Genomic DNA, 26,560 nt, shown 5'->3' with positions numbered 1-26,560 from the left:
CTCTTTCTCTTTCTTTCTTTCTCTCTCTCGGAGGACCTGAGCCCTAGGACCATGCCTCTGGACTACATAGCTTGATGACTCCTTGCTGTCCCCAGTTCACCTGGCCGTGCTGCTGCTCCAGTTCCAACTGTTCTGCCTGCAGCTATGGAACCCTGACCTGTTCACCGGACGTGCTACCTGTCCCAGACCTGTTGTCCCAGACCTGCTGGAACCCTGACCTATTCACCGGACGTGCTACCTGTCCCAGACCTGCTGTTTTCAACTCTCTAGAGACAGCAGGAGCGGTAGAGATACTCTCAAAGATCGGCTATGAAAAAGCCAACTGACACTTATTCTTGTGTTACTGACTTGTTGCACCCTCGACGACAACTATGATTATTATTATTTGACAATGCTGGTCATTTATGAACATTTGAACATTTAGGCCATGTGCTGTTATAATCTCCACATCGCTCTCCAGTCTGCAGCCTCCAGCGACGCTCTCCAGTCTGCAGCCTCCAGCGACGCTCCCCAGTCTGCAGCCTCCAGCGACGCTCCCCAGCCCTGAGCCTCCAGCGATGCTCCCCAGCCCGGAGCCTCCAGCGACGCTCCCCAGTCTGCAGCCTCCAGCGACGCTCCCCAGCCCTGAGCCTCTAGCGACGCTCCCCAGCCCTGAGCCTCCAGCGACGCTCCCCAGCCCGGAGCCTCCAGCAACGCTCCCCAGTTTGCAGCCTCCAGCGACGCTCCCCAGCCCTGAGCCTCCAGCGACGCTCCCCAGCCCTGAGCCTCCAGCGACACTCCCCAGTGTGCAGCCTCCAGCAACGCTCCCCAGCCCTGAGCCTCCAGTGACGCTCCCCAGCCCTGAGCCTCCAGCGACACTCCCCAGCCCTGAGCCTCCAGCGACGCTCCCCAGCCCTGAGCCTCCAGCGACGCTCCCCAGCCAGGAGCCTACGGAACGGGAGCTACGCCCAGAGCAACCTCTGTAGTGGGAGGATTGGGAGGGGGGTGTAGCACAGGGACCGTTGTTGACGGTGGCCACCCTCCCTTCAAGTTTGGGTTATTTTTGTGGGGGTTTTGTTTTTGAGCTGCATTCGGGGTCTGCACCTTTGGGGGGGGGTACTGTCACGTCCTGACCAGTAAAAGGGGTTATTTGTTATTGTAGTTTGGTCAGGGGGTGTTTGTTTTGTGTGTTTCGGTGTTTTTGGTTTATGTTCTATATTTTCTATTTCTATGTGTATATCTAGTTTTCTATTTCTATGTTGGGTTTTTGGCAATGACCTACAATTAGAGGCAGCTGGTTGTCGTTGTCTCTAATTGGAGGCCATATTTAGTTGGATTTGTTTTCACGTGTTTTGTGGGTGGTTGTTTCCAGTATAGTCTGTGTACCTTACTGGACTGTTTTCATGGTCAGTTTATTTTGTTTGTGTTTTCTTTAATAAAGAAAGAAGATGAGCACTTTACCCGCTGCGCCTTGGTCCAATACTTACGACGCCGATTACAGGATCAAAACTTTCCATGTTGCATTTATATTTTTGTTCAGTGTAAATATTTGCCTTTGATATAAACAATCCTTATGACCATTCCTTGATCTTAGTCAGCTAAATGCCTAATACTTGATTGCACATGGTATAACTATTATCGCTGGCATATTGTTTTATCATCTTTATGGAGTCAGATAATTAATTTAATGGGCTAATTGCTTAATCCTATTACGAGTCGCATGTGAGGAGTATATATTATACAAACATATTAAATATTGCTTCACTAGAATATTGTCCTGTAAATTAGCCAAATGACCTTGTTTGCCCAAAACTATTGTGTAGTTTCATGACAGGAAATTGATTATAACATCAAATAGATGAACCAACATTCAAGACATTTTACTTAAACATTTAGAATTTAAACTTGCATAGTTTATATGTATCTAATTCAGATCAAAGGCATTCAAAAGCCACAGACTCCTGTTTATACTACAGGAGCAATAAAATGCCACAGAGACGCCGGTTTGGTTCCATTCTTTTTTATTGTTCTATTATATTTGTTCATCCTGCTTTTTATTTGAAATGTTTTTCTATTATATGATGCATATGAATGTGTTTCAATAAAGGAGCAAACATTAGCAAACACAAAGACCATTTACCGTAAATATGGCATTAATCTCACCCTTCAGTTTTACCCTCCATGGTCAGGGTGAGATCGACAAAGGGCCTACCTCCTTTATGAGACATCCAAACAAACTGGTACATATTGAGGCAGGGCTCTTTTTGCCCTCATACCATTGCCTGCATGCCATGGACCTGACCTAATCTCAATGAGCCCAACCCCAACCCTCCAACACAAGTAGTCCTAGTGCTGGTGTCATTTTTCCCCAATGGAAGACTTCTCAGAGGCAGTATGGAGTGATTGGATTTTTTTTTCCTTAGTGGAGTAGTAGTATACCGATGAAATGCAAAATCACCAATTTACACAAAGAAAATTCAGGGGGGAACCCCGCCTTCAGGTCGGGCCTCCTTCAGCACAGCAGCCAATCAGAGACAACCTCATAGACCTCATGACTCCTTAATAGTCTAATATGAACATATCTAAAAACACTCCTCCAGTGTTGGTGGACTGTGGTGAGTTATGATGAGTTGAACTGTTATGAGTAAAGAGATAAGACAATAGGATATAGGGCAGTGCGTGTAGATATTCCCAGCAGCAGATCCAGAGTCTACAATGAATCAGGGCAGTGTATAACAGATTCCCAGTAGTGCAACTTATCACACAGGAATGCTGAGGTTCATACAATGACACATTGTATGATTTGGATGGTCGAGAATGCAGTCTGTGCTTTTAGTAGAGCACTCTAAAATATAAATAGCCATAATAAGTGGAGGTCCCAATGAACTATGAAGGAATTCCTGGATGATGTCTGAAGGTATAACTGGGCGTGGAACTCAGGTTTTGATGGCAGCAGTAAGTATCATGACATCTGACATCAGGGTTTGACCTTTGACCTCTCTCGTTAGCCTTAGCTGTCCCCTCACTCAGGATCCTTCCAGAGTGTCCATCACAACTCTCACATTCAAATATTTTTCTGGGTCTTTTGTTCAAATGCTTATTAGTGTAGCAAATTATTTTTAAAAAAGCATCACACCAATAATAAGACTTCCTTTCAGAGTTTCATACTGTACAATGTTTCTAGGTGTAAAAAATATTATATGAATCCTTGACTACTGTACAGTATCGGAACTCTACATATCTGTCTGTCTCTGTGAGTGCAGGAGAACAGTGGCTGCACTAACAGCTCAAGTAGATAACAATAATACTAAACTGTACCATGTGACCAGCCTACCTTTGGACAGGTAGCTAAACCCCCTACCCCAGTGATACCCCTGGCCCACCCCCTTCCCATTCCCAATGAGAGCATCATATCAAATCACACAGCAGAATTTGTGATACACGCCTATTCCCCTATGAAAGCAGTGTCTGTAGAAGAGACCCTCAAACCTCCCCGTGCCAAACCCCTGCCTTTACCCCACCATGACTCCCCTCCTCCAACCCAAAAGGAAAATTATAATAATGATAGGAGGGAGGGGGGAAAGAGTCTTAGGCCTAGAGTCAATAAGATCAAGCGTTAACCGGCGATTGCCAACATCCCCATAGCTGATGTTTTGGCAGGGTCGGAGGTGTAACTGTGTTGGAGCTGTCAAATCTGTGAGCAGCTGCTCTTGATCATTGTCATGAAGCCACACCCGAGTTCAGAATGAGAAAGTGTAGGATATAGAGAAAATATGACGCTGAAATTTAAAATCTTTAAACGAAATTATGAGGATTTCTATCAGCCTAATCTCACATTCCTGTGTTCGAACTTGTAAACAAGGCTGCATGGGATTTCTCTTAATGGCAATGTCTGCTTTAGGTATAATGCCAGGAGCCGCATTTCGATTTGACAGCTCTAGTGCAGTTCCATCTCCAACACTGCCAAGACGACCGCTATGCGTATTCCGACAAAAGTCGATCTGATTGAATAGAGCCCTAAATCAATTACAATACAATTCTTATTCATGATTATAACAACACAAAGAAAGCAAATGAAAGTGCTGTTGCTTTCATAAAATCAAGATGTGTGAACTACCATGGTTTAAAGCTTATTTTAGAGCTTGACTTTGAAACATTGACATTGTCATGATAAGGAAGATGAGCTTCCTGGTGCCACACTCACATCAGGCTTTTGCATAAAATGTCAATTCAACGTCCTGATTTTAAAATATGTTTATTTTTTATTTTTTGTTGTGTTCTCATTTATCGTCGTTGTTGTTGTCGTTGAACAAGGTGTAAGAAATCAATGGGGCGATGTGCAGGCTATGAGCCACCGTCCTGCTCTGTGGAGACTTGGCCCGCCACTTTTACGCCTCCGTTTAGGAGAGCGGGAGCATCAGTCCCTGAGTCTTTCCGTGAGCGGCCCTTCTCCTCGATGTCATGCAGCGATGGCTCTTTGTACATGCAAACTGCAGAAGGGGCGGGGGGAGCGGTGCAAGTGAGAGAAAAAGAGGGAGATGGAGATGGAGGTAGAGAACAAAGAGGAGTTAGAGAGAGAAGGGATATTTATACAGTATAGTAAAGAGATATAGGTGAGAGCAGGAGGGGAGAGAAAGGAGGGGAGAGAGAAGGCAACGAGAGACAGCGAGAGAGAGAGAGGAGGGATATTTATTCAGTATAGTAAAAAGATATAGGTGAGAGACAATATGAGAGAGAAAGAGAGAGAGAGAGGAGGGATATTTATACAGTATAGTAAAGATACATAGGTGAGAGCAGGAGGGGAGAGAAAGGAGGGGAGAGAGACAAGACAACGAGACAGAGAGAGAGAGAGAGAGGGAGGGATATTTATACAGTATAGTAAAGAGATATAGGTGAGAGCAGGAGGGGTGAGAGAGAGACAGAGAGAGAGGAGGGATAGTTATACAGTATAGTAAAGAGATATAGGTGACAGCAGGAGGGGAGAGAGACAAGACAACGAGAGTGTGAGAGACAGAGAGAGAGAGAGAGAGGAGGGATATTTATACAGTATAGTAAAGAGATATAGGTGAGAGCAGGATGGGAGAGAGACAAGACGAGAGAGAGAGAGAGAGAGAGAAGGGATATTTATACAGTATAGTAAAGAGACATAGGTGAGAGTGGGAGGGGAGAGGGAGAGAGATAGTGAGAGGAGGGGAGATAAAGGTCAGAGAGAGACAAAAAACAGAGGAGATTAATTGAGAGATTCAGCATTAGTTTATAGTAATTTTAGTTAAATTAGTTTAAAAACAACATTAGAACCTACATTTGCCCCCCAGTGGGGTTGGGGTCAATTTGAATTGAAGTCAGTCAACTCAAGAAATAAACTGAAATTCTAATTCGATAATTGAAAAAAATGGCATACATTTTCTATGACTTCTCAATAAACTGAAAAGGAGAAGCTATTTATTTCAAAAGTTTCAACAATTTTCAATTTAGAACACTTCCTGAATAGTGTGACTTTTAAATAAACCTTGACTTGACTAATGGCAGGTGTTGCATTTGAATCCAGCCCTGAGTGTGGCTGGCTGGCAGTCAGACTGTGTTTCGGTCTCACCTTCGATGGGTCTGGGAACAAAGTGTGAAGAGGGCTTGGTCTTCTTCACCCGGTTGCCCTTCATGACCACACCATCCTTGTTGAGGCCCATGTACCAGGCCCTGCCAGATTCGTGCTGCCGGTACAGTGTTGATGAGTAGATGACGTAGTAGTTCTCAAACACAGACTCCTTGAATTTCGCCTCTACCGTGAACAAGTCCTGAGAAACAAAGAGCGGAAGACTTGAGATCAGGTATTACAGTGCTCAAAGAGCTAGCCCACCGATTTAAAAAACATTCAACATCAATGGAATTTTTGGTTGAAAATGCAAAAAGTTGTCAATGAACACAAATTTTTCAATGACAAGGTTTCAAGGTTTTATTTATTTCAAGTAGAATTCACGTTTGTTGACAACTCAAATAATTATCCACCAAAAATGGACATTCATTTTAAGTTATGTCAGGTTTTTGCCTGAAGGGGTGTTACCAGTGGAGGCTGTATATGATGACAAGAAATTAGGAGGATTTCTACCTACATCCCTGTCCACTGGGTATTACAGGTTGGATATGTCTAAAATCCAGTAAATTGATGGAGTTTGAGCAGAATAATACAAGTCGACCTCAAAAAGATCCTCCGTCTCACTACACCTACAGAGAGTAACATTTGGTCTTGATTTTTCCTTTTCGCCAGACTTTGGAATTGTTGACTGTGCCATTGTGTCATAGTACCCTCGAGCTGTGAACAGGTGGACAGGGTGGAGAATACGATTAATCACAGCACAAAACACATCAAGTACTGTGTACACACACACCTGACACATACTGTAGACATGGATGAAAAGACAGCCATCGCCCTGTTTCCAGAAATTCAATTTAACAACATTATCTCGACCATCACCCCTCCATTATTTCAGCCAATGGTAATGTTTCCTTCAGCTCTGAGGGATGTTTTTGTGAGGAAGACCGCATGGAGGACAGTGGGAGAAGAAAGGGGGTAGAGCAGTGGGAAATTGAGGGATGGAAAAGAAAAAGTAGAGAATATAATAGGCTACACATGATGAAATAGACGGTGAACTTCAGTCAAAACTCATGGCTTTTAATATCACCATCTCACCTCCCAACCCAAATCACTCTATTCAGATATAAGATCACATAATTTGAATAAAAACTTACATTGTCTACAGTGACGGTCGGTGCCGTTTAAGATGTGGGAGGACAATTGTTTTAATGAGAATGGTCTTATTTCTATTACAGCATATTGGAGGTTTCTACAACCTAGCCTACAAATTGAAGTTTACAACGTACAGTGCATTCGGAAAGTATTCAGACCCTTTGACTTTTTCCACATTTTGTTACGTTACAGCCTTATTCTAAAATTGATTCAATTGTTTTTTTTCTCATCAATCTACACACAATACCTCATAATGATTAAGCGAAAACAGGTTTTTCGAAATTTTTGCAAATGAAAAAAAAAGATATAATAATAATATATATATCACATTTACATAAGAACTCAGACCCTTTACTCAGTACCTTGTTGAAGCACCTTTGGCAGCGATTACAACCTCAACTCTTCTTGGGTATGACGCTACAAACTTGGCACACCTGTATTTAGGGAGTTTCTCACAATCTTCTCTGCAGATCCTCTCAAGCTATGTCAGGTTGGATGGGACACGTCGCTGCACAGCTATTTTCAGGTCTCTCCAGAGATGTTCGATCGGGTTCAAGTCTGGGTTCAAGTCAAGGACATTCAGAGACTTGTCCCGAAGCCACTCCTGCATTGTCTTGGCTGTGTGCTTAGGGACGTTGTCCTGTTGGAAGGTGAACAGTCGACCCAGTCTGAGATCCTGAGTGCTCTGGAGTCGGTTGTCAGCAATGATCGCTCTGTACTTTGCTCCGTTCATCTTTCCCTTGATCCTGACTAGTCTTCCAGTCCCTGCCGCTGAAAAATATCCCCACAGCATGATGCAGCCACCACCATGCTTCCCCGTAGGGATGGTGCCAGGTTTCCTCCAGATGTGACGCTTGGCATTCAGGCCAAAGAGTTCAAACTTGGTTTCATCAGACCAGAGAATCTTGTTTCTCATGGTCTGAGAGTCCTTTAGGGGCTGTCCAAGCAGGTTGTCATGTGCCTTTTACTGAGGAATGGCTTCTGTCTGGCCACTCTACCATAAAGGCCTGATTGGTGGTTTAAGGTGGAAAATTACAAACTCTATTAAATACATACGCTGTATATATTAAGCCTTAAACTACATATCCACTGTCTGTTTCTGTCATGTAAGAAGAAGCTAGTGTTCTTCCAGTCTTGTCTTTGTGTAACTTAGTCACGAGGTCAAAGACAAAGGGCCGTCTGAGAGTGACCACAGTTTTTGGTCCATACTGTTCTTTTTGTATCTTTCAAGGGCACAGCTGTGTGGAGATATGAAGAGAACAGAGGCTAGCTTGAGCAGCAGCAGCTAGATAGTAAGAAAACTGGCTTTATCACTTGTTTGTACGCTATGTTCCCACCACCCTCTCACACATCTGCTAAACTGCCATGTAGACAAAGGTTATAAAAGATGAATACACCCCTGATCAACGCAAACACAGTTCATTTTCATAGCAGCCACATCCAAAAAGCATGAACATTTCCTCGTTGTGTAATTCTTTCAAGAATCTACGCGCTCTCCTCTCACCTTTTCAGTGCACAATACAACAGCTGTCTGTGACCCGGCGAATAAACCTTTCAAAGCCATACGTAACCACTACACACAACCTTGTCATCATATTAGCTAATGTCATAGTCAACTAGAACTAAGGCGTTCATAAACAGGCTACAACCATGCAGTACAGTGTGGAGCAAGCAGTTTAGCAGTTACCCCGGTGGACCCCGATGGCAATAAATGAATAAAAGCAAAAACTTACCTTGACTTGGAAGTTCCAGTGTTGGATAGCCATAGTCAGCTAGCTAACATAGCATCCCTCTCTGTTTGAGCTGGGTGTTTGAGTAGGCTAAACTAGCTAGATGCATTCTCTAGCTAGTTAAGTGAAAGTGAAAAAAATACAACAAAAAAAGCTAGCCTTCTCTCTCTCTTGCTTCTCCTTCATTTTTGAAGAAATTGAGTTGTTCAAAACTGTTCAACTATTGTATTTTTCTCTCTTTGAGTCAACTACTCACCACATTTTGTGCACTGCAGTGCTAGCTAGCTTTAGCTTGTGCTATCAGTACTAGATTAATTCTATGATCCTTTGATTGGGTCGACAACATGTCAGTTCATACTGCAAGAGCTCTGATAGGTTGGAGGAAGTCCTCTGGAAGTTGTCATACTTACTGTATAAGTCTATGGAAGGGAGTGAGAACCATGAGCCTCCTAGGTTTTGTATTGAAGTCAATTTACACAGAGGAGGACGGAAACTAGCTGTCCTCCGGCAACACCATGGTGCTACCCCAGAGAGTGCTGTTGAGGCTACTGTAGACCTTCATTGCAAAACAGTGTGTTTTAATTTTGGTGATGTGAATAAAATGAGTATAGTATTATCTCAAAGGATAACTTTTTTTATTGTGTCAATCAATCCGGGAAATGTCAAGAACTTTGAAAGTTTCTTCAAGTGCAGTCGCAAAAACCATCAAGCGCGATGATGAACCTGGCTCTCATGAGGACCACCACAGGAAACAAAGACCCAGAGTTACCTCTGCTGCAGAGGATAAGTTCATTAGAGTTAACTGCACCTCAGATTGCAGCCCAAATAAATGCTTCACAGAGTTCAAGTAAGAGACACATCTCAACATCAACTGTTCAGAGGAGACTGCGTTAATCAGGCCTTCATGGTCGAATTGCTGCAAAGAAACCACTACTAAAGGACACCAATAAGAAGAGACTTGCTTTAAAAAAAAAATGTTTTACCTTTATTTAACCAGGTTTAACCAGGCTAGTGAGAACAAGTTCTCATTTGCAACTGCGACCTGGCCAAGATAAAGCATAGCAATTCGACACATACAACAACACAAAGTTACACATGGAATAAACAAAACATACAGTCAATAATACAGTACAAAAAAAGAAAACAAAAAGTCTATATACAGTGAGTGCAAATGAGGTAAGACAAGGGAGTTAAGGCAATAAATAGGCCATGGTGGCGAAGTAATTACAATATAGCAATTAAACACTGGAATGGTAGATGTGCAGAAGATGAATGTGCAAGTAGAGATACTGGGGTGCAAAGGAGCAAGATAAATAAATACATACAGTATGGGGATGAGGTAGATAAATGGGCTGTTTACAGATGGGCTATGTACAGGTGCAGTGATCTGTGAGCTGCTCTGACAGCTGGTGCTTAAAGCTAGTGAGGGAGATATGAGTCTCCAGCTTCAGTGATTTTTGCAGTTCATTCCAGTCATTGGCAGCAGAGAACTGGAAGTAAAGCCGACCAAAGGAGGAATTGGCTTTGGGGGTGACCAGTGAGATATACCTGCTGGAGCGCGTGCTACGAGTGGGTGCTGCTATGGTGACCAGTGAGCTGAGATAAGGCAGGGCTTTACCTAGCAGAGACTTGTAGATAACCTGTAGCCAGTGGGTTTGGCAACAAGTATGAAGCAAGGGCCAACCAACGAGAGCGTACAGGTCACAGTGGTGGGTAGTATATGGGGCTTTGGTGACAAAACGGATGGCACTGTGATAGACTGCATCCAGTTTGTTGAGTAGAGTGTTGGAGGCTATTTTATAGATGACATCGCCGAAGTCGAGGTTCGGTAGGATGGTCAGTTTTACGAGGGTATGTTTCGCAGCATGAGTGAATGATGCTTTGTTGCGATATAGGAAGCCGATTCTAGATTTAATTTTGGATTGGAGATGCTTAATGGGTGTCTGGAAGGAGAGTTTACAGTCTAACCAGACACCTAGGTATTTGTAGTTGTCCACATATTCTAAGTCAGAGCCATCCAGAGTAGCGGTGCTGGACGGGCGGGCAGGTGCGGGCAGTGATCGATTGAATAGCATGCATTTAGTTTTACTTGCATTTAAGAGCAGTTGGAGGCCATGGAAGGAGAGTTGTATGGCATTGAAACTCGTCTGGAGGTTAGTTAACACAGTGTCCAAAGAGGGGCCAGAATTATACAGAATGGTGTCGTCTGCGTAGAGGTGGATCAGAGAATCACCAGCAGCAAGAGCGACATCATTGATGTATACAGAGAAGAGAGTAGGCCCGAGAATTGAACCCTGTGGCACCCCCATAGAGACTGCCAGAGGTCCGGATAACAGGCCCTCCGATTTGACACACTCTATCAGAGAAGTAGTTGGTAAACGAGGCGAGGCAATCATTTGAGAAACCAAGGCTGTCGAGTCTGCCAATAAGAATGTGGTGATTGACAGAGTCGAAAGCCTTGGCCAGGTCGATGAATACGGCTGCACAGTAATGTCTCTTGTCGATGGCGGTTATGATATCGTTTAGGACCTTGAGCGTGGCTGAGATGCACCCATGACCAGCTCTGAATCCAGATTGCACAGCGGAGAAGGTACGGTGGGATTCGAAATGGTCAGTAATCTGTTTGTTAACTTGGCTTTGAAAGACCTCAGAAAGACAGGGTAGGATAGATATAGGTCTGTAGCAGTTTGGGTCTAGAGTGTCACCCCCTTTGAAGAGGGGGATGACCGCGGCAGCTTTCCAATCTTTGGGAATCTCAGACGATACGAAAGAGAGGTTGAACAGGCTAGTAATAGGGGTTGCAACAATTTCGACAGATAATTTTAGAAAGAGAGGGTCCAGATTGTCTAGCCCGGCTGATTTGTATGGGTCCAGATTTTGCAGCTCTTTCAGAACATCAGCTATCTGGATTTGGGTGAAGGAGAAATGGTGGGGGCTTGGGCGGGTTGCTGTGGAGAGTGCCGGGCAGTTGACCAGGGTAGGGTTAGCCAGGTGGAAAGCATGGCCAGCCGTAGAGAAATGCTTATTGAAATTCTCAATTATACTGGATTTATCGGCGGTGACAGTGTTTCCTAGCCACAGAGCAGTGGGCAGCTGGGAGGAGGTGCTCTTATTCTCCATGGACTTTACAGTGTCCCAGAACTTTTTTGAGTTTGTACTACAGGATGCAAATTTCTGTTTGAAAAAGTTAGCCTTAGCTTTCCTAACTTCCTGTGTATATTTGTTCCTAACTTCCCTGAAAAGTTGCATATCACGGGGGCTATTTGATGCTAATGCAGAATGCCACAGGATGTTTTTGTGCTGGTAAAGGGCAGTCAGGTCTGGAGTGAACCAAGGACTATATCTATTCCTAGTTCTACATTTTTTTGAATGGGGCATGCTTATTTAAGATGGTGAGGAAGGCACTTTAAAAGAATAACCAGGCATCCTCTACTGACGGGATGAGGTCAATGTCATTCCAGGATACCACGGCCAGGTCGATTAGAAAGGCCTGCTCGCAGAAGTGTTTTAGGGAGCGTTTGACAGTGATGAGGGGTGGTCGTTTGATCGCAGACCCATTACGGATGCAGGCAATGAGGCAGTGATCGCTGAGATCTTGATTGAAAACAGCAGAGGTGTATTTGGAGGGCGAGTTAGTTAGGATGATATCTATGAGGGTGCCCGTGTTTACGGATTTGGGGTTGTACCTGGTAGGTTCATTGATCATTTGTGTGAGATTGAGGGCATCAAGCATAGATTGGTGTCGAGGGCACAGCTGGGGGCAGAGGGTGGTCTATAGCCAGCGGCAACAGTGAGAGACTTGTTTCTGGAAAGGTGCATTTTTAGAAGTAGAAGCTAGAATTGTTTGGGTACAGACCTGGATAGTAAGACAGAACTCTGCAGGCTATCTCTGCTGTAGATTGCAACACTGCCCCCTTTGGCAGTTCAATCTTGGCGGAAAATGTTATAGTTAGGGATGGAGATTTCAGGGTTTTTGGTAGTTTTCCTAAGCCAGGATTCAGACACGGCTCAGACATCCGGGTTGGCAGAGTGTGCTAAAGCAGTGAGTAAAACAAACTTAGGGAGTAGGCTTCTAATGTTAACATGCATGAAACCAAAGCTTCTACGGTTACAGAAGTCAACAAATGAAAGCACCTGGGGAGTGGGAGTGGAGCTAGGCACTGCAGGACCTGGATTAACCTCTACATCACCAGAGGAACAGAGGAGAAGTAGGAGAAGGGTACGGCTAAAGGCTATACGAACTGGCCATCGAGTACGTTCGGAACAGAGAGTAAAAGGAGCAGGTTTCTGGGCACGATAGCATAGATTCAAGGCATAGTGTACAGACAAAGGTAAGGTAGGATGTGAGTACATTGGAGGTAAACCTAGGCATTGAGTAACGATGAGAGAGAAATAGACTCTAGAGACGTTTAAACCAGGTGATGTCATCGCATATGTAGGAAGTGGAACAACATGGTTGGTTAAGGCATATTGAGCAGGGCTAGAGGCTCTACAGTGAAATAAGACAGTAATCACTAACCAGGACAGTAATGGACGAGGCATATTGATATTAGAGAGAAGCATGCATAGCCAAGTGATCATATGGGTCCAGTGAGTGGTTGGGCTGGCTGGGGACACGGCGATTCAGACAGTTAGCAGGCCGGGGATAATAAGCTAGCAGTTAGTAGGCCGGGGCTAACAAGCTAGCAGTTAGCAGACCGGGGCTAGCAAGCTAGCAGTTAGTAGATCGGGGTTAGCAAGCAAGCAGTTAGCAGACTGGTGCTAGCAAGCTAGCAGACCGGGTCTAGCAACTTAGCAGACCAGGGCTAGCAAGTTAGCAGAAGGGCCTTTGGGGGACATCGTGATGGAGGTAAGTCGGTTTTTGCCTCTTCGTGCGGTTACGTCGATAGACCAGTCGTGGATTAGTAGGGTTCCAAGTAGTTCTAGGTAGCTAGCAGGCCGCGGTTAGCAGAATGGGCCTTCAGCGGACGTCGCACCTGAGGGGCTTGTTGGAATCCCCGGGCAGATTATGTCGGTATTCCAGTAGTAGAGGATCGGCGGGGTTCCGTGCCCCGTACCGGCAGTAGGAGGGGTCCGGATATTGTAGCCCAGGAGTGGGCTTTGGTGGTAGCCCAGGAGCCCTAGCCGGGCTAGCTTCAGGCTAATTGGTGCTTGCTCCGGGATGGAAACGCTAGCCAGGAGTAATCACTCGGGATTGTGGTTAGCTAGTTGCGAAGATCCAGATGAACATTTTCAGAGTTTGCGGTAGGAATCCGGGGAAATTGAGAGAAAAAAATAGGTCCGTTATGCTCTGGTTTGAGTCACGATTGTACGAACTGGCGAGAGCTTTCCGAGCTACAGTGAGGGAAAAAAGTATTTGATCCCCTGCTGAGTTTGTACGTTTGCCCACTGACAAAGAAATGATCAGTCTATAATTTTAATGGTAAGTTTATTTGAACAGTGAGAGACAGAATAACAACAAAACAATCCAGAAAAACACATGTCAAAAATTGTATAAATTGATTTGCATTTTAATGAGGGAAATAAGCATTTGACCCCCTCTCAATCAGAAAGATTTCTGGCTCCCAGGTGTCTTTTATACAGGTAACGAGCGTAGATTAGGAGCACACTCTTAACGGGAGTGCTCCTAATCTCAGTTTGTTACCTGTATAAAAGACACCTGTCCACAGAAGCAATCAGATTCCAAACTCTCCACCATGGCCAAGACCAAAGAGCTCTCCAAGGATTTCAGGGACAAGATAGTAGACCTACACAAGGCTGGAATGGGCTACAAGACCATCGTCAAGCAGCTTGGTGAGAAGGTGACAACATTTGGTGTGATTACTCGCAAATGGAAGAAACACAAAATAACTGTTAATCTCCCTCGGCCTGGGGCTCCATGCAAGATCTCACCTTGTGGAGTTGCAATGATCATGAGAACGGTGAGGAATCAGCCCAGAAATACACGGGAGGATCTTGTCAATGATCTCAAGGCAGCTGGGACCATAGTCACCAAGAAAACAATTGGTAACACACTACGCCGTGAAGGACTGAAATCCTGCAGCGCCCGCAAGGTCCCCCTGCTCAAGAAAGCACATATACATGCCCCTCTGAAGTTTGCCAATGAACATCTGAATGATTCAGAGGACAACTGGGTGAAAGTGTTGTGGTCAGATGAGACCAAAACAGAACTCTTTGGCATCAACTCAACTCGCCGAGTAATGCTGCTTATGACCCCAAGAACACCATACCCACCGTCAAACATGGAGGTGGAAACATTATGCTTTGGGGGTGTTTTTCTGCTAAGAGGACAGGACAACTTCACCGCATCAAAGGGACGATGGACGGGGCCATGTACCGTCAAATCTTGGGTGAGAACCTCCTTCCCTCAGCCAGGGCATTGAAAATGGGTCGTGGATGGGTATTCCAGCATGACAATGACCCAAAACACACGGCCAAGGCAACAAAGGAGTGGCTCAAGAAGAATCACATTAAGGTCCTGGAGTGGCCTAGCCAGTCTCCAGACCTTAATCCCATAGAAAATCTGTGGAGGGAGCTGAAGGTTCGAGTTGCCAAACATCATTCTCGAAAACTTAATAACTTGGAGAAGATCTGCAAAGAGGAGTGGGACAAAATCCCTCCTGAGATGTGTGCAAACCTGGTGGCCAACTACAAGAAACGTCTAACCTCTGTGATTGCCATCAAGGGTTTTACCACCAAGTACTAAGTCATGTTTTGCAGAGGTGTCAAATACTTATTACCCTCATTAAAATGCAAATCAATTTATAACATTTTTGACATTCGCTTTTCTGAATTTTTGTTGTTGTTATTCTGTCTCTCACTGTTCAAATAAACCTACCATTAAAATTATAGACTGATAATTTCTTTGTCAGTAGGCAAACATACAAAATCAGCAGGGGATCAAATACTTTTTTCCCTCACTGTAAAGGTTAGCTGATGACCGCTAGCAGTGGTTTGCTGACTGATAGCTGGTAGCTAGTTAGCTGACTAGCTTCAGTTGAGGGATTCCAGATCCGAAGTAAATATAAATACTTTAGAAAAAAACAGATCCACGCCATATTGGGTGAGGCGGGTTGCAGGAGAGTATTTAGAAGTTGAGGTTAAGGAAAATATTTTTAAAAGATATGCGAAGAAAAAGATATAAAAAGATATATACAAGGGACACGACAATACAAAGACAAAGATGTCTGACTGCTACGCCATCTTGGATTATTATTAAGCTTGGGCCAAGAAACATGAGCAATGGACATTAGAATGGTGGAAATCTGTCCTTTGGTCGGATGAGCCCAAATTTGAGATTTTTGGTGCAAACAGCTGTCTATGTGAGACGCAGAGTAGGTGAATGGATGATCCCCGCATGTGTGGTTCCCACCGTAAAGCATGGAGGAGCAGGTGTGATGGTGTGGGGGTGCTTTGCTGGTGACAATGTCAGTGATTTATTTAGAATTCAAGGCACACTTAACCAGCATGGCTACCACAGCATTCTGCAGCAATATGCAATCCCATCTGCTTTGCGCTTAGTGGGACTATAATTTGTTTTTCAACAAGACAATGACCAAAAACTCCAGGCTGTCTAAGGGCTATTTGACCAAGAAGGAACGTGATGGAGTGCTGAATCAGATGACCTGGCCTCCACAATCACCCAACCGCAACCCAATTGAGATGGTTTGGGATGAGTTGGACCGCAGAGTGAAGGAAAAGCAGCCAACAAGTGCTCAGCATATGTGGAAACTCTTTCAAGACTGTTGGAAAACTATTCCTCATGAAGCTGGTTGAGAGAATGCCAAGAGTGTGCAAAGCTGTCATCAAGGCAAAGGGTGGCTACTTTGAAGAATCAAAAATATATTTTGATTTGTTTAACACTTTTTTGGTTACTACATGATTCCGTATGTGTTATTTCATAGTTTTGATGTCTTCACTATTATTCTACAATGTAGAAAATATTAAAAAATAAAGAGAAACCCTTGAATGAGTAGGTGAGTGCAAACTTTTGACTGGTACTGTATATCCAATCCAAACATTTCTGTATCTCCTACAATGAAAGCAGTACTTCCGCTTTAAGGTTTAATAACCCAGATTTCCCGCCTTAGGCTGCTTCCACTGGATGATAACATTTACTTAAAAACTGCATAATGTATTATTATAACATGTTTATAAGACTTCTGCTAATCATGTATGCCCCCTTATAATGCCTGAGTAAATAACAGTTATTTTGAGTTGAAGCATTATACCTGCAGGTTGTGTTACTAAGCTCACTTTATACCGGAGAAGAACATTGACTAAGCAATAAGGCTCAGTTCCAGGCAGCGCAGGGCAAGCTGATGAAAGCTATTGAAGCAGGAAGATAAAAGGCCAATATGCTGTAATAACCCAGTACACCTCAAAACTGGAGGTCACTCACTTTACTGTGCTGTGATACCCATATCCTATCAAGATTATCCAGGACATGTCTTCCTTCCATATATCTTCTTTCTACCCGTCATGGTCTCCATCAATCGATTTCTGAAATGAAGGAGGGAATCGCAGCCGGAGCCTCCTTATTACACTCCCATCACCACCAATCATCACTAACTACAGCAACAAATGTCTTATCCTCCTGATAACACCAATGTCACACCTATGACATTACATAACGCAAACGTAGCGGTAGGAGACTGTAGCTACAAAGGTTATTTATTTCCTCGGCCACAGACCTTGATCAAGTAAAATGACAAAAAAGCGAGCACACGTCAGTTTAACAAGCAAAGACAGCAATCAACGCAATCACACCCCACGATCACACTTTTTCCTTTTGGTTCCTGGGTCGTTCAACTGAAAGAGTGCCTTTTGCATCCCTCTGATATTTTAAGTATACATTGTGCACCAATATTACAATTCTGCTATATTAGTGCCCTTTCATATAGTCCACATGGAGAATATTTTTTATATGAATTAAGACTTGCTAAAGTGCCAAAATTCAGCATTTTGACATGTATCTTCGTGCACCCTCTCTTGACCCCCAACTGTACCCAAGTTCTGCCTCCAGGGTAAGATTCATGACAATAAATGTCAACCTGCTCGATAGACAGGCTAGAAATGTTTTAACAATTTCCTTTTTTGTTGTTCTTGCTTGCATTCAATTGCCACTCCTTGTTGCACACAACCACCTTCCAAAAAAGTTTAATTTAAATGTTTTTATTGTTGGATATAAAAGACTGTAAAAACACCAGCAAATAAGCTCCAAGTGATTACAATTTTGGAAATCTGTTCCAAAGTATTCCCACTCATAATAAAGATGGAGTATATGTGACCATATACAAATGCAAACAAGGTTTGAAATGATTATGTTTTAGTCTATTATATCTGCTTGGGCTTTTTGTGGCCAATCTTTTTGTGGCCAAATTTATTTCTAATTATGCTTCGCACCCCTGACCATCCGATCAAGAAAAAATTGTCCACGGCTGAATCTGGCGTAGTGCACTACTGGGTGTAGGCCCATTGGTGAGGTGGGGAGATGAGGGGGACTGTGGAAAGTTTTGACTGACATTTTAATCGATTGTTTGTGCTATTACTGCTATAAAAATATCCAAGATAATCAAGTATTTATTAAATTCACATCGTGGGCAATGCATAAAAACACGTTTGACTTTGATCTGAGAAAACACTGACGATGCAACCATTGTGGTTTGTTCGTAAAACAAGGGTTGCTTGTTGACACTGAAAGAACCCCCCCCTTCTCTGCATATAGAAAATCAAGAATTGCATTTTTAACTTTTATAGACAGAGGCATCAATAATGAATTAGGGATGGACCCACAGCACAGTGGCATACAAAGCCAGTGACCCCACTCTCGCCTTCTCTAAGAGCCACACAGATATACATGTACAACTGCTAAGAGGCCTGTTGTAGGGAGACTGTGCTTTATGTTGGGATGTCAAACAAACTAATGGCTCCAACCTCTGCAATTCCACTCTTTAGGGAGTTGTCCTTCCCCTTTGAAATCTGCTGTTGATCTTGGCCAGAATAACAATACCTAAGAAATACAATATAGTGCTCCAAAATAAGGGGTAATGGTATTTTCCAAACCTCTAGGACACATCTGTTTAGTAGGTGTGTTATGCAGTGTCAGAACAGAAATTACAATAATACTGTTATTGCATCAAATGGTTGTTTTATACAACAGAATAGAGGGTTCTTATCCTCTTACATCTACACGTTCCGCTAGCGGAACGTCTGCTCCAATATCCAATGATGGGCGGGGCGCGAAATTCAAACTCCTCTAAATCCGAAAACTTACACTTTTCAAACATATGACTATGTTACAGCTATTTAAAGACAAGACTCTCCTTTATCTAACCAAACTGTCCGATTTCAAAAAGGCTTTACAGCGAAAGCAAAACATTAGATTATGTCAGCAGAGTACCCAGCCAGGAATAATCACACAGCCATTTTTCAAGCTAGCATATCATGTCACATAAACCCAAACCATATCTAAATGCAGCACTAACCTTTGATGATCTTCATCAGATGACACACCTAGGACATTGTGTTATACAATACATGCATGTCTGTTCAATCAAGTTCATATTTATATCAAAAACCAGCTTTTTACATTAGCATGTGACGTTCAGAACTAGCATTCCCACCGAACACTTCCGGTGATTTTACTAAATTACTCACGATAAACGTTCACAAAAAGCATAACAATTATTTTAAGAATTATAGATACAGAACTCCTCTATGCACTCGATATGTCCGATTTTAAAATAGCTTTTCGGATGAAGCACATTTTGCAATAATGTAAGTACATAGCCCGGCGTTACAGGGCTAGCTATTTAGACACCCTGCAAGTTTAGCCTTCACCAAAATCACATTTCCTATAAGAAAAATGTTCTTACCTTGCTTGTTCTTCATCAGAATACACTGCCAGGACTTCTACTTCAATAACAAATGTAGGTTTGGTCCCAAATAATCCATCGTTATATCCAAACAGCGACGTTTTGTTCGTGCGTTCTAGACACTATCCCAACGCTAAATCTCGGCCACGAGCATGACGCAAAATATGACAAAAAATTTCTAAATATTCCATTACCGTACTTCGAAGCATGTCAACCGCTGTTTAAAACCAATATTTATGCAATTTATCTCGTAGAGAAGCGATAATATTCCGACCGGGAATCTGCCTGTCTGTAAACTGAGGAAAAAACCGAAAGCCGGGGGCGGGGCGTGTCACGCGCCTAAGGCTTAGTCCATTGACTGACCACTCAGCTTTTGCTCTCGTGTGCTTCAGCCAGGGCTTTGAATGACATCATTCCTGTTTTTCCCGGGCTGTGAGACTCCATTGTTGACGTGAGAAGTGTCACGTAAGAGCAGAGATCCTTTGTAAACGATAGAGAGAATCAAGAAGGGCAAGAAATGTTCAGACAGGGTACTTCCTGAACAGAAGCATCTCAGGTTTTTGCCTGCCATAGGAGTTCTGTTATACTCACAGACACCATTCAAACAGTTTCAGAAACTTTGGAGTGTTTTCTCTCCAAAGCTAATAATTATATGCATATTCCAGTTTCTGGGCAGGACTAATAATCAGATTAAATCGGGTACGTTTTTTATCCAGCCGTGAAATTACTGCCCCCTAGATGTAAGAGGTTATAACTCTATTGTGTCTGTGTGAACTGAAAGTGTGCCTCTGGGAGATTTAACACTGACAGTGGATTTACGACGGATTGGTGATGAAGACCGCATTCCATAGCATGATTAGTGTCTGTGCGCCTGACTGGAAGGTACCAGTCAGGCTCGGGGCCAGACCTTGATTTCTACACAATGAGAAGTCTTTACAGCAGATGCTGTTTGCTGTTAATTATTAGTATCTTTCATACGAATCTGAACCTTGTGACCCATTCCGTACATATGTTGTTCGTCATGAACATCCAGGAGGATGGACTTTGCTATAAAATGCTGTGGCTCAAATCCGCTTGTTGACAGCTTTTTCTTCTTTCAGTCTTTGAACGAAAACAACGTCTCCCGGTCGGAATATTATCGCTATTTTACGAGAAAAATCGCATAAAAATTGATTTTAAACAGCGTTTGACATGCTTCGAAGTACGGTAATGGAATATTTAGACATTTTTTGTCACGACATGCGTCCGCGCGTCACCGTTCGGATAGGGACCTGAACGCACGGACAAAACAGAGGATATTTGAACATAACTATGGATTATTTTGAACCAAAACAACATTTGTGGTTGAAGTAGAAGTCCTGGGAGTGCATTCTGACGAAGAACAGCAAAGGTAATCCAATTTTTCTTATAGTAATTCTGAGTTTAGTGAACGCCAAACTTGGTGGGTGTCAAATTAGCTAGCCCGTGATGGCAAGCTATCTACTCAGAATATTGCAAAATGTGCTTTTGCCGAAAAGCTATTTTAAAATCTGACACCGCGATTGCATAAAGGAGTTCTGTATCTATAATTCTTAAAATAATTGTTATGTTTTTTGTGAACGTTTATCGTGAGTAATTTAGTAAATTCACCGGAAGTTTTTGGTATGTTTGCTTGTTCTGAACGTCACATGCTAATGTAAAAAGCTGGTTTTTGATATAAATATGAACTTGATTGAACAAAACATGCATGTATTGTATAACATAATGTCCTAGGAGTGTCATCTGATGAAGATCATCAAAGGTTAGTGCTGCATTTAGCTGTGGTTTTGGTTTTTGTGACATTATATGCTAGCTTGAAAAATAGGTGTGTGATTATTTCTGGCTGGGTACTCTCCTGACATAATCTAATGTTTTGCTTTCGTTGTAAAGCCTTTTTGAAATCGGACAATGTGGTTAGATTAACGAGAGTCTTGTCTTTAAAATGGTGTAAAATAGTCATATGTTTGAGAAATTGAAGTTATAGTATTTTTAAGGTTTTTGAATATCGTGCCACTCGATTCCACTGGCTGTTGACTAGGTGGGATGATTTCGTCCCACATACCCGAGAGAGGTTAAACAACAGGTTAATATTTTTACTAAATTAATGCAACAGGTTGAAATGATTTGAATACCGGAAAGGATCGCTGATTCCTTACACTGAGACTTTGACTACATTTGCGACAGAAAAAAGTATTACATTTAGAGAGGTAACAGGAAACATCTAAGGAGAAACAGCTATTACATATGTCATTGGACATTGGTCTAGTAATGATACCAGGAACATTTTACATGGTTATGGAAATGAGAGACCAGTCATATAATATAATATGGGAGTGAATCGTTAGACTCAGTGGTGAGATGGCGCATGCTAAATTAAGTGCACATAAACGTTGGGGTACATTAAAACAAACAATGAATAATTTGAGGAAGTACAGTGGACTTTTATCAGTTTTTGTTTGTAGTTAAAACTTTTGGGGTGGTGAATCGGTGTAGTATAATGAATGCTAACAAAATGTTGTGTTTTTTTCCGAAATGTTGTGTTTTTTCATTCTCACTTTGGAATGTTTCCTGAGACTATGGTCTTGAGGAGAGCAGTGAGTGAGATTGAGGCCGTAAACTAGCAAATTAAATAAAGCCTGTCCATTTTTGTTTATTTTTACCTTAAGGTCTGCAAATACCCACACACAACATTCTTGTTATGACTATTTTTTTGGTGTTTTTAAAATACTATGTTTGATTTATTGTGAGTGTTCTATTTCCTTTGGGTTTTGTGAGTTTTCCATTGGTCTTTGTGCCAAGGTAGCTTAAAGGGGCACACACACACGGAATATTCTGAAGTTTTTCTATTCTGAGTTTTAATTGAACACGTGAATTCTTTTGATAAGAAATGTACTGGAAACTTACTGGAAACCGGGGATACGAAATGAATGAAATGTTTGACTGTTTTACATTAATTAGTCTAATATAGTAAGAAATACTTCTTTGAAGGGTTTGTATGACCTCTGACCTCTCTGTCCTGACTTTCCTGTGTGGTTTGATCACCCTCACTGGAAAGCTATTTGGATAATGAATTTAGGTAATTTGTAATACTGATTTGAAGGTAATTTGTAATATTGCGTTTGACTACGGGTAGGCTGTCTTAAGTCTATTTTACTATGACCATATGGGTACAATTATTTTTCTTTATGGAGTTATTAAGGGCAGCAATTCTAATTCGACTTAGTTACTTGAAATGATTTTGTTTTATTTTTAACCAGTAGTACTGTTTTTTTTTACACATTACTCACACTGGGAGTCATGTGTCAAAATTGGGGGGTACTAATCCTCTGAGGTTTTAGATTAAGTTTACACACCTTGAGTGATATGTAGGAGTGTATTGAGTGACATGTGAAGAAGTATATTGTTGTGTTGTTTGTTCTGTTCGGTTTGATACAAATCTCACCAGATTAGGTCTGCTGGACTGTTGGAATTTCTCCTGATGGGTTACAGGTCTAACTTCCTGATCCTTTGGCCCTGCAGTGAAGTTGACAGTGATGGGGAGCATAAGCCAATTTGAAAAAAAATAGTTTCAATAGAATGTGTTATTCTCTTTGACATATGTTTAGACATTGGTATTACGAATCATTGGTAAAGGTAATAATTTATCATATAGTCAATGCTTGTCTGGATTTCCTGAATCAAAAATGAACTGAACTAAACTGTTGTTCTGATCTGTCCTCTCTTGAGGTCATCATGAAAGGTGACGTCAGTCGGTGTTTTAATGCATGGAAGAGATAATTGGACCGAACAGCGTGTGTACCTCAAAACCCCCTCCAACTGTCTGAATTAAAGTGACAAAGGTGTTCAATACGGCCCTGTCCGCACCACTTCTACCGAGAGACCTGAGTCCGAGCCGGCAACCTGTGTACAGTATCCAATCTAAGCTATCAACTGTTTTATCTCTCATGTCTTCTCTCTCAGGAATGTGACAGGAATCCATGTGGAGTGAGCATGGGGAGAGACCTTTTCCAAACTTCTCTTATGTTGCTGGTATACTGGTTGACAAATGGACAAGACATAATAGGTGGTAAAGGTGGTGGCGGCCCAGGTGAGACATTGAAATTGGGACATTATCATGGGCCATCCACTTTGAACTATGAAGCTATCTGAAGAAGAACCAATGAAGAAGACGCCAAAAGATTGAGTGCCTAAAGTGAGGGGGCGGAGGGGGGGGTTAGTCAATGTTGCCCAAAATTGTTTTAGACTTCTCTAAAAAATTTCATTTTGGGGTATCAGGTTGATTGTAGAGATCTACAAACTGCTAAAATTATAGTCATTTAGATTAAGAATGCATTAAGATACTGATCTGTATTATATTCGTGATAAGAAAGTTAATACTAGAATTATAGGATAATTATACTGTATGTTAATATAAATGTACATTCTGCCAATGTCGATGTGTGTTAAATTGAGGGTTTTGAGTGATTGGTCCTATCACTGAGCAATGTCGTTGTCAATTTCCGTTGGATAATTAAATTGGGTTTGATTATGATTTGCAAACTGAATGATTTTTAAAACTGAAGGATTGATTTGAGTTTAGAATGTTAATAACTTTATGAGTGAAGCAATTCATGTATTATGGATGGATTGTTTTGATTGCTGTTGTGAACTAAAAGATGTTGACACTATTCTCAGCATGCCCTGGTGAATGGAGAGGGGAACTCTGATCCAGAGAGTGAAACTGATCCTAATCTATTTTATCTATAGGTGTTGCCTCATAAATAGTGGAATCATAATGCTTGTCTTGGGTCATGTTCATTAGGCACCAATGGAATACATTTTAATAAACCAGGAGTCACTACCTGGATTTGTTCAACAACATATGCTAATTTTAGTTTCTGGGATGGAAATAGATAAGTAAAGCTTATTTTATTAAACTCCATTGTTGCTTGCACTGCATTATGCATTAAATATTAGCTTTCACTGTCTATGAAGATATGGCCTTGAATCATATAAACTGTATGCATCTTTTGTTTTTCTTCATGGGTTTGTGCAGGTGACTGTGTATCATGACCTCCCTAGACAAATTGGTAGAATGCTTAGAATATGTGTTGGAGGTTTAAATGGGAGACAGTGCTAAGTTTCTTGGGAGGAGGCTGAGCCAGTGATATAGCAGCCGGTCATGTGCAGGTATCCATGCAATGAGTTATTGTTTTTATGCTTCTTGGTTTATGAAGAATGTATGCATTTTCTACATTTGAATTTTATTGCATCAAATTGTTGTTTTATGCAACAGAATATAGGGTTTTTATAACTCTATTGTGTCTGTGTGAACTGAAAGTGGGCCTCTGGGAGATTTAACACTGACAATGGATGTACGAATGATTGGTGATAAAGACCGCATTCCATAGCATGATTAGTGTCTGTGTGCCAGACTGGAAGGTACCATGGAGAGATGGCTCGGGGCCAGACCCTGGTTTCTACACAATGAGAAGTCTTTACAGCAGATGCTGTTTGCTGTGAATTATTAGTATCTTTCATACAAATCTTAAACTTGTGACCCATTCCATACATATGTTGTTCGTCATGAACATCCAGGAGGATGGACTTTGCTATAAAATGCTGTGGCTCAAATCCGCTCGTTGGGCTTCTCAACGAATCACCTACGGGTGGGTTGTCGATAAGCTTCATTATTGCAATAATTAATAAATGTTATTAATACGTTTTGAATAAAGCAATATCCTGATTGGTGATTGACCTTGTCTCTCCTCATTATTGATTAGAATTTCCACGACAGGAATGAGTGTATTATGGTCAGAGGGTATTGATGAAATCGCAATTTGGAGAGCTGTTCCTATGTGTGTGTGTGTGTGTGTGTGTGTGTGTGTGTGTGTGTGTGTGTGTGTGTGTGTGTGTGTGTGTGTGCGCTGTACGATATATCATGGTCCCCAGAGAACGACCCAAAAACAAAATGGGGAATATTGGGACCATATTTATCAAACATTTCAGAATAGGAGTGCTGATCTGGAATCAGATTCTCCCTGTCCATAATAATCTGATTCATTAACATCTAAAAGCAAAACTGATCATAGATCAGCACAATTAATCTGAGACACTTGATGAAATGGCCCTGAAGAGAGGATTATATACCACCAGACTGGAGGAAGAAAATGTAACGTAGGTTAAGTAAAAGGGAACATGAGAAGAGGAGGGAGGGAAAGGTATGAGAAGAGGAGGAAGAGGAAGGAACAGATAGAATTTAGGGATGGAAAGGAGGATGATAACAGGGATAGAAAGAGGATAGGACTTCACTGAGGCAGACACTAAATAGCCATTATCCATAAATAACCCAAAAGAGACAAAAGACTGTATCCCAAATAGCACCCTATTCTCTATGTAGTGCACAAATTTTGACCAGAGCCCTATGGGCCCTGGTCAAAAGTACTGCACTATGTAGGGAACGGGGTGCCACTTGGAACACAATCAAACAGTGTTCAAATGCAGACCTACAGCGAATCTACACTGATTTGGTCCACAGTACTAAATCAGTAATATCCAGTACAACAAAAGTACCGGTTAATAAAGTTTATCTAAACTGTAGAACGAGTTTTAATATATCTAGAATATAATCAATCCTACACACAAACATAAACAACCAAAAAAACACACACTCAGTCTGTCAGGTATAGTAGAAGAGGCAGGACTTACTGAGGTGTAGAGGAAGCCCTCTCCGTTCATGGCTGCGTAGAGGCCAGCCTTCACCCCCTGGATGGCTACCACCCGCAGCCCCACCGGGATGAGGTTAAACAGAGCTGAGGGGGGAGGGAGAAAGAGAGAGACAGGTGGGAGGAAAAAGAGAGAGACATGGAGAGAGAGAGCGAGAGAGGGAGAGAGAGAAAAAGAGGAAAAGAGGAAGACGGGAGGAGATATAATGGGAGAGAGAGAGATAGAGAGGGATCGGGAGAAAGAACACTCACTTGAATGGAAGGTATAATAAAGGTCACAGTGTATTCCTATCCATCTATTTAAATACCCTAGTGCTCATACAGTACAGCAACATCACAGCACTGTGTGACTTTTGAATTTCGAAAGGGTGTTGACTGAATGGAAACCAGGTTCAGTGTTATCTGGGGGTCATTGTAGTGAATAAGGTAGGACGTGGAAGAAAAGTGATCTATGGTGGATCTTTGGATGAATAAAGGAAAAGATAATAAGTGAATCAGATAAGAACCTCA

General features: G+C 42.2%; 1 protein-coding gene across 4 annotated transcripts in view; it reads right to left on the bottom strand.

The window, feature by feature from the left end:
• Positions 1-2,016: 2,016 nt before the first annotated feature.
• The window catches only part of LOC115205817 (fibroblast growth factor 12), a 168,778-nt gene continuing 144,234 nt past the window's right edge, over positions 2,017-26,560 (bottom strand). For all 4 annotated transcript variants that reach the window (XM_029772162.1, XM_029772159.1, XM_029772160.1 and 1 more), the window contains exons 3-5: positions 26,034-26,137; positions 5,573-5,771; positions 2,017-4,469 (exon numbers count right to left, since the gene is read on the bottom strand). In XM_029772162.1, coding sequence (XP_029628022.1) covers positions 4,324-4,469; positions 5,573-5,771; positions 26,034-26,137 — 449 coding nt within the window. In that variant the 3' untranslated portion in view covers positions 2,017-4,323. The remainder of the gene's footprint in view (positions 4,470-5,572; positions 5,772-26,033; positions 26,138-26,560) is intronic.

This window comes from Salmo trutta, chromosome 13, assembly GCF_901001165.1.
Source record: "Salmo trutta chromosome 13, fSalTru1.1, whole genome shotgun sequence".
Classification (NCBI taxonomy): Eukaryota; Metazoa; Chordata; class Actinopteri; order Salmoniformes; family Salmonidae; genus Salmo; species Salmo trutta.
This window is presented reverse-complemented; position numbering and strand designations above follow the sequence as displayed.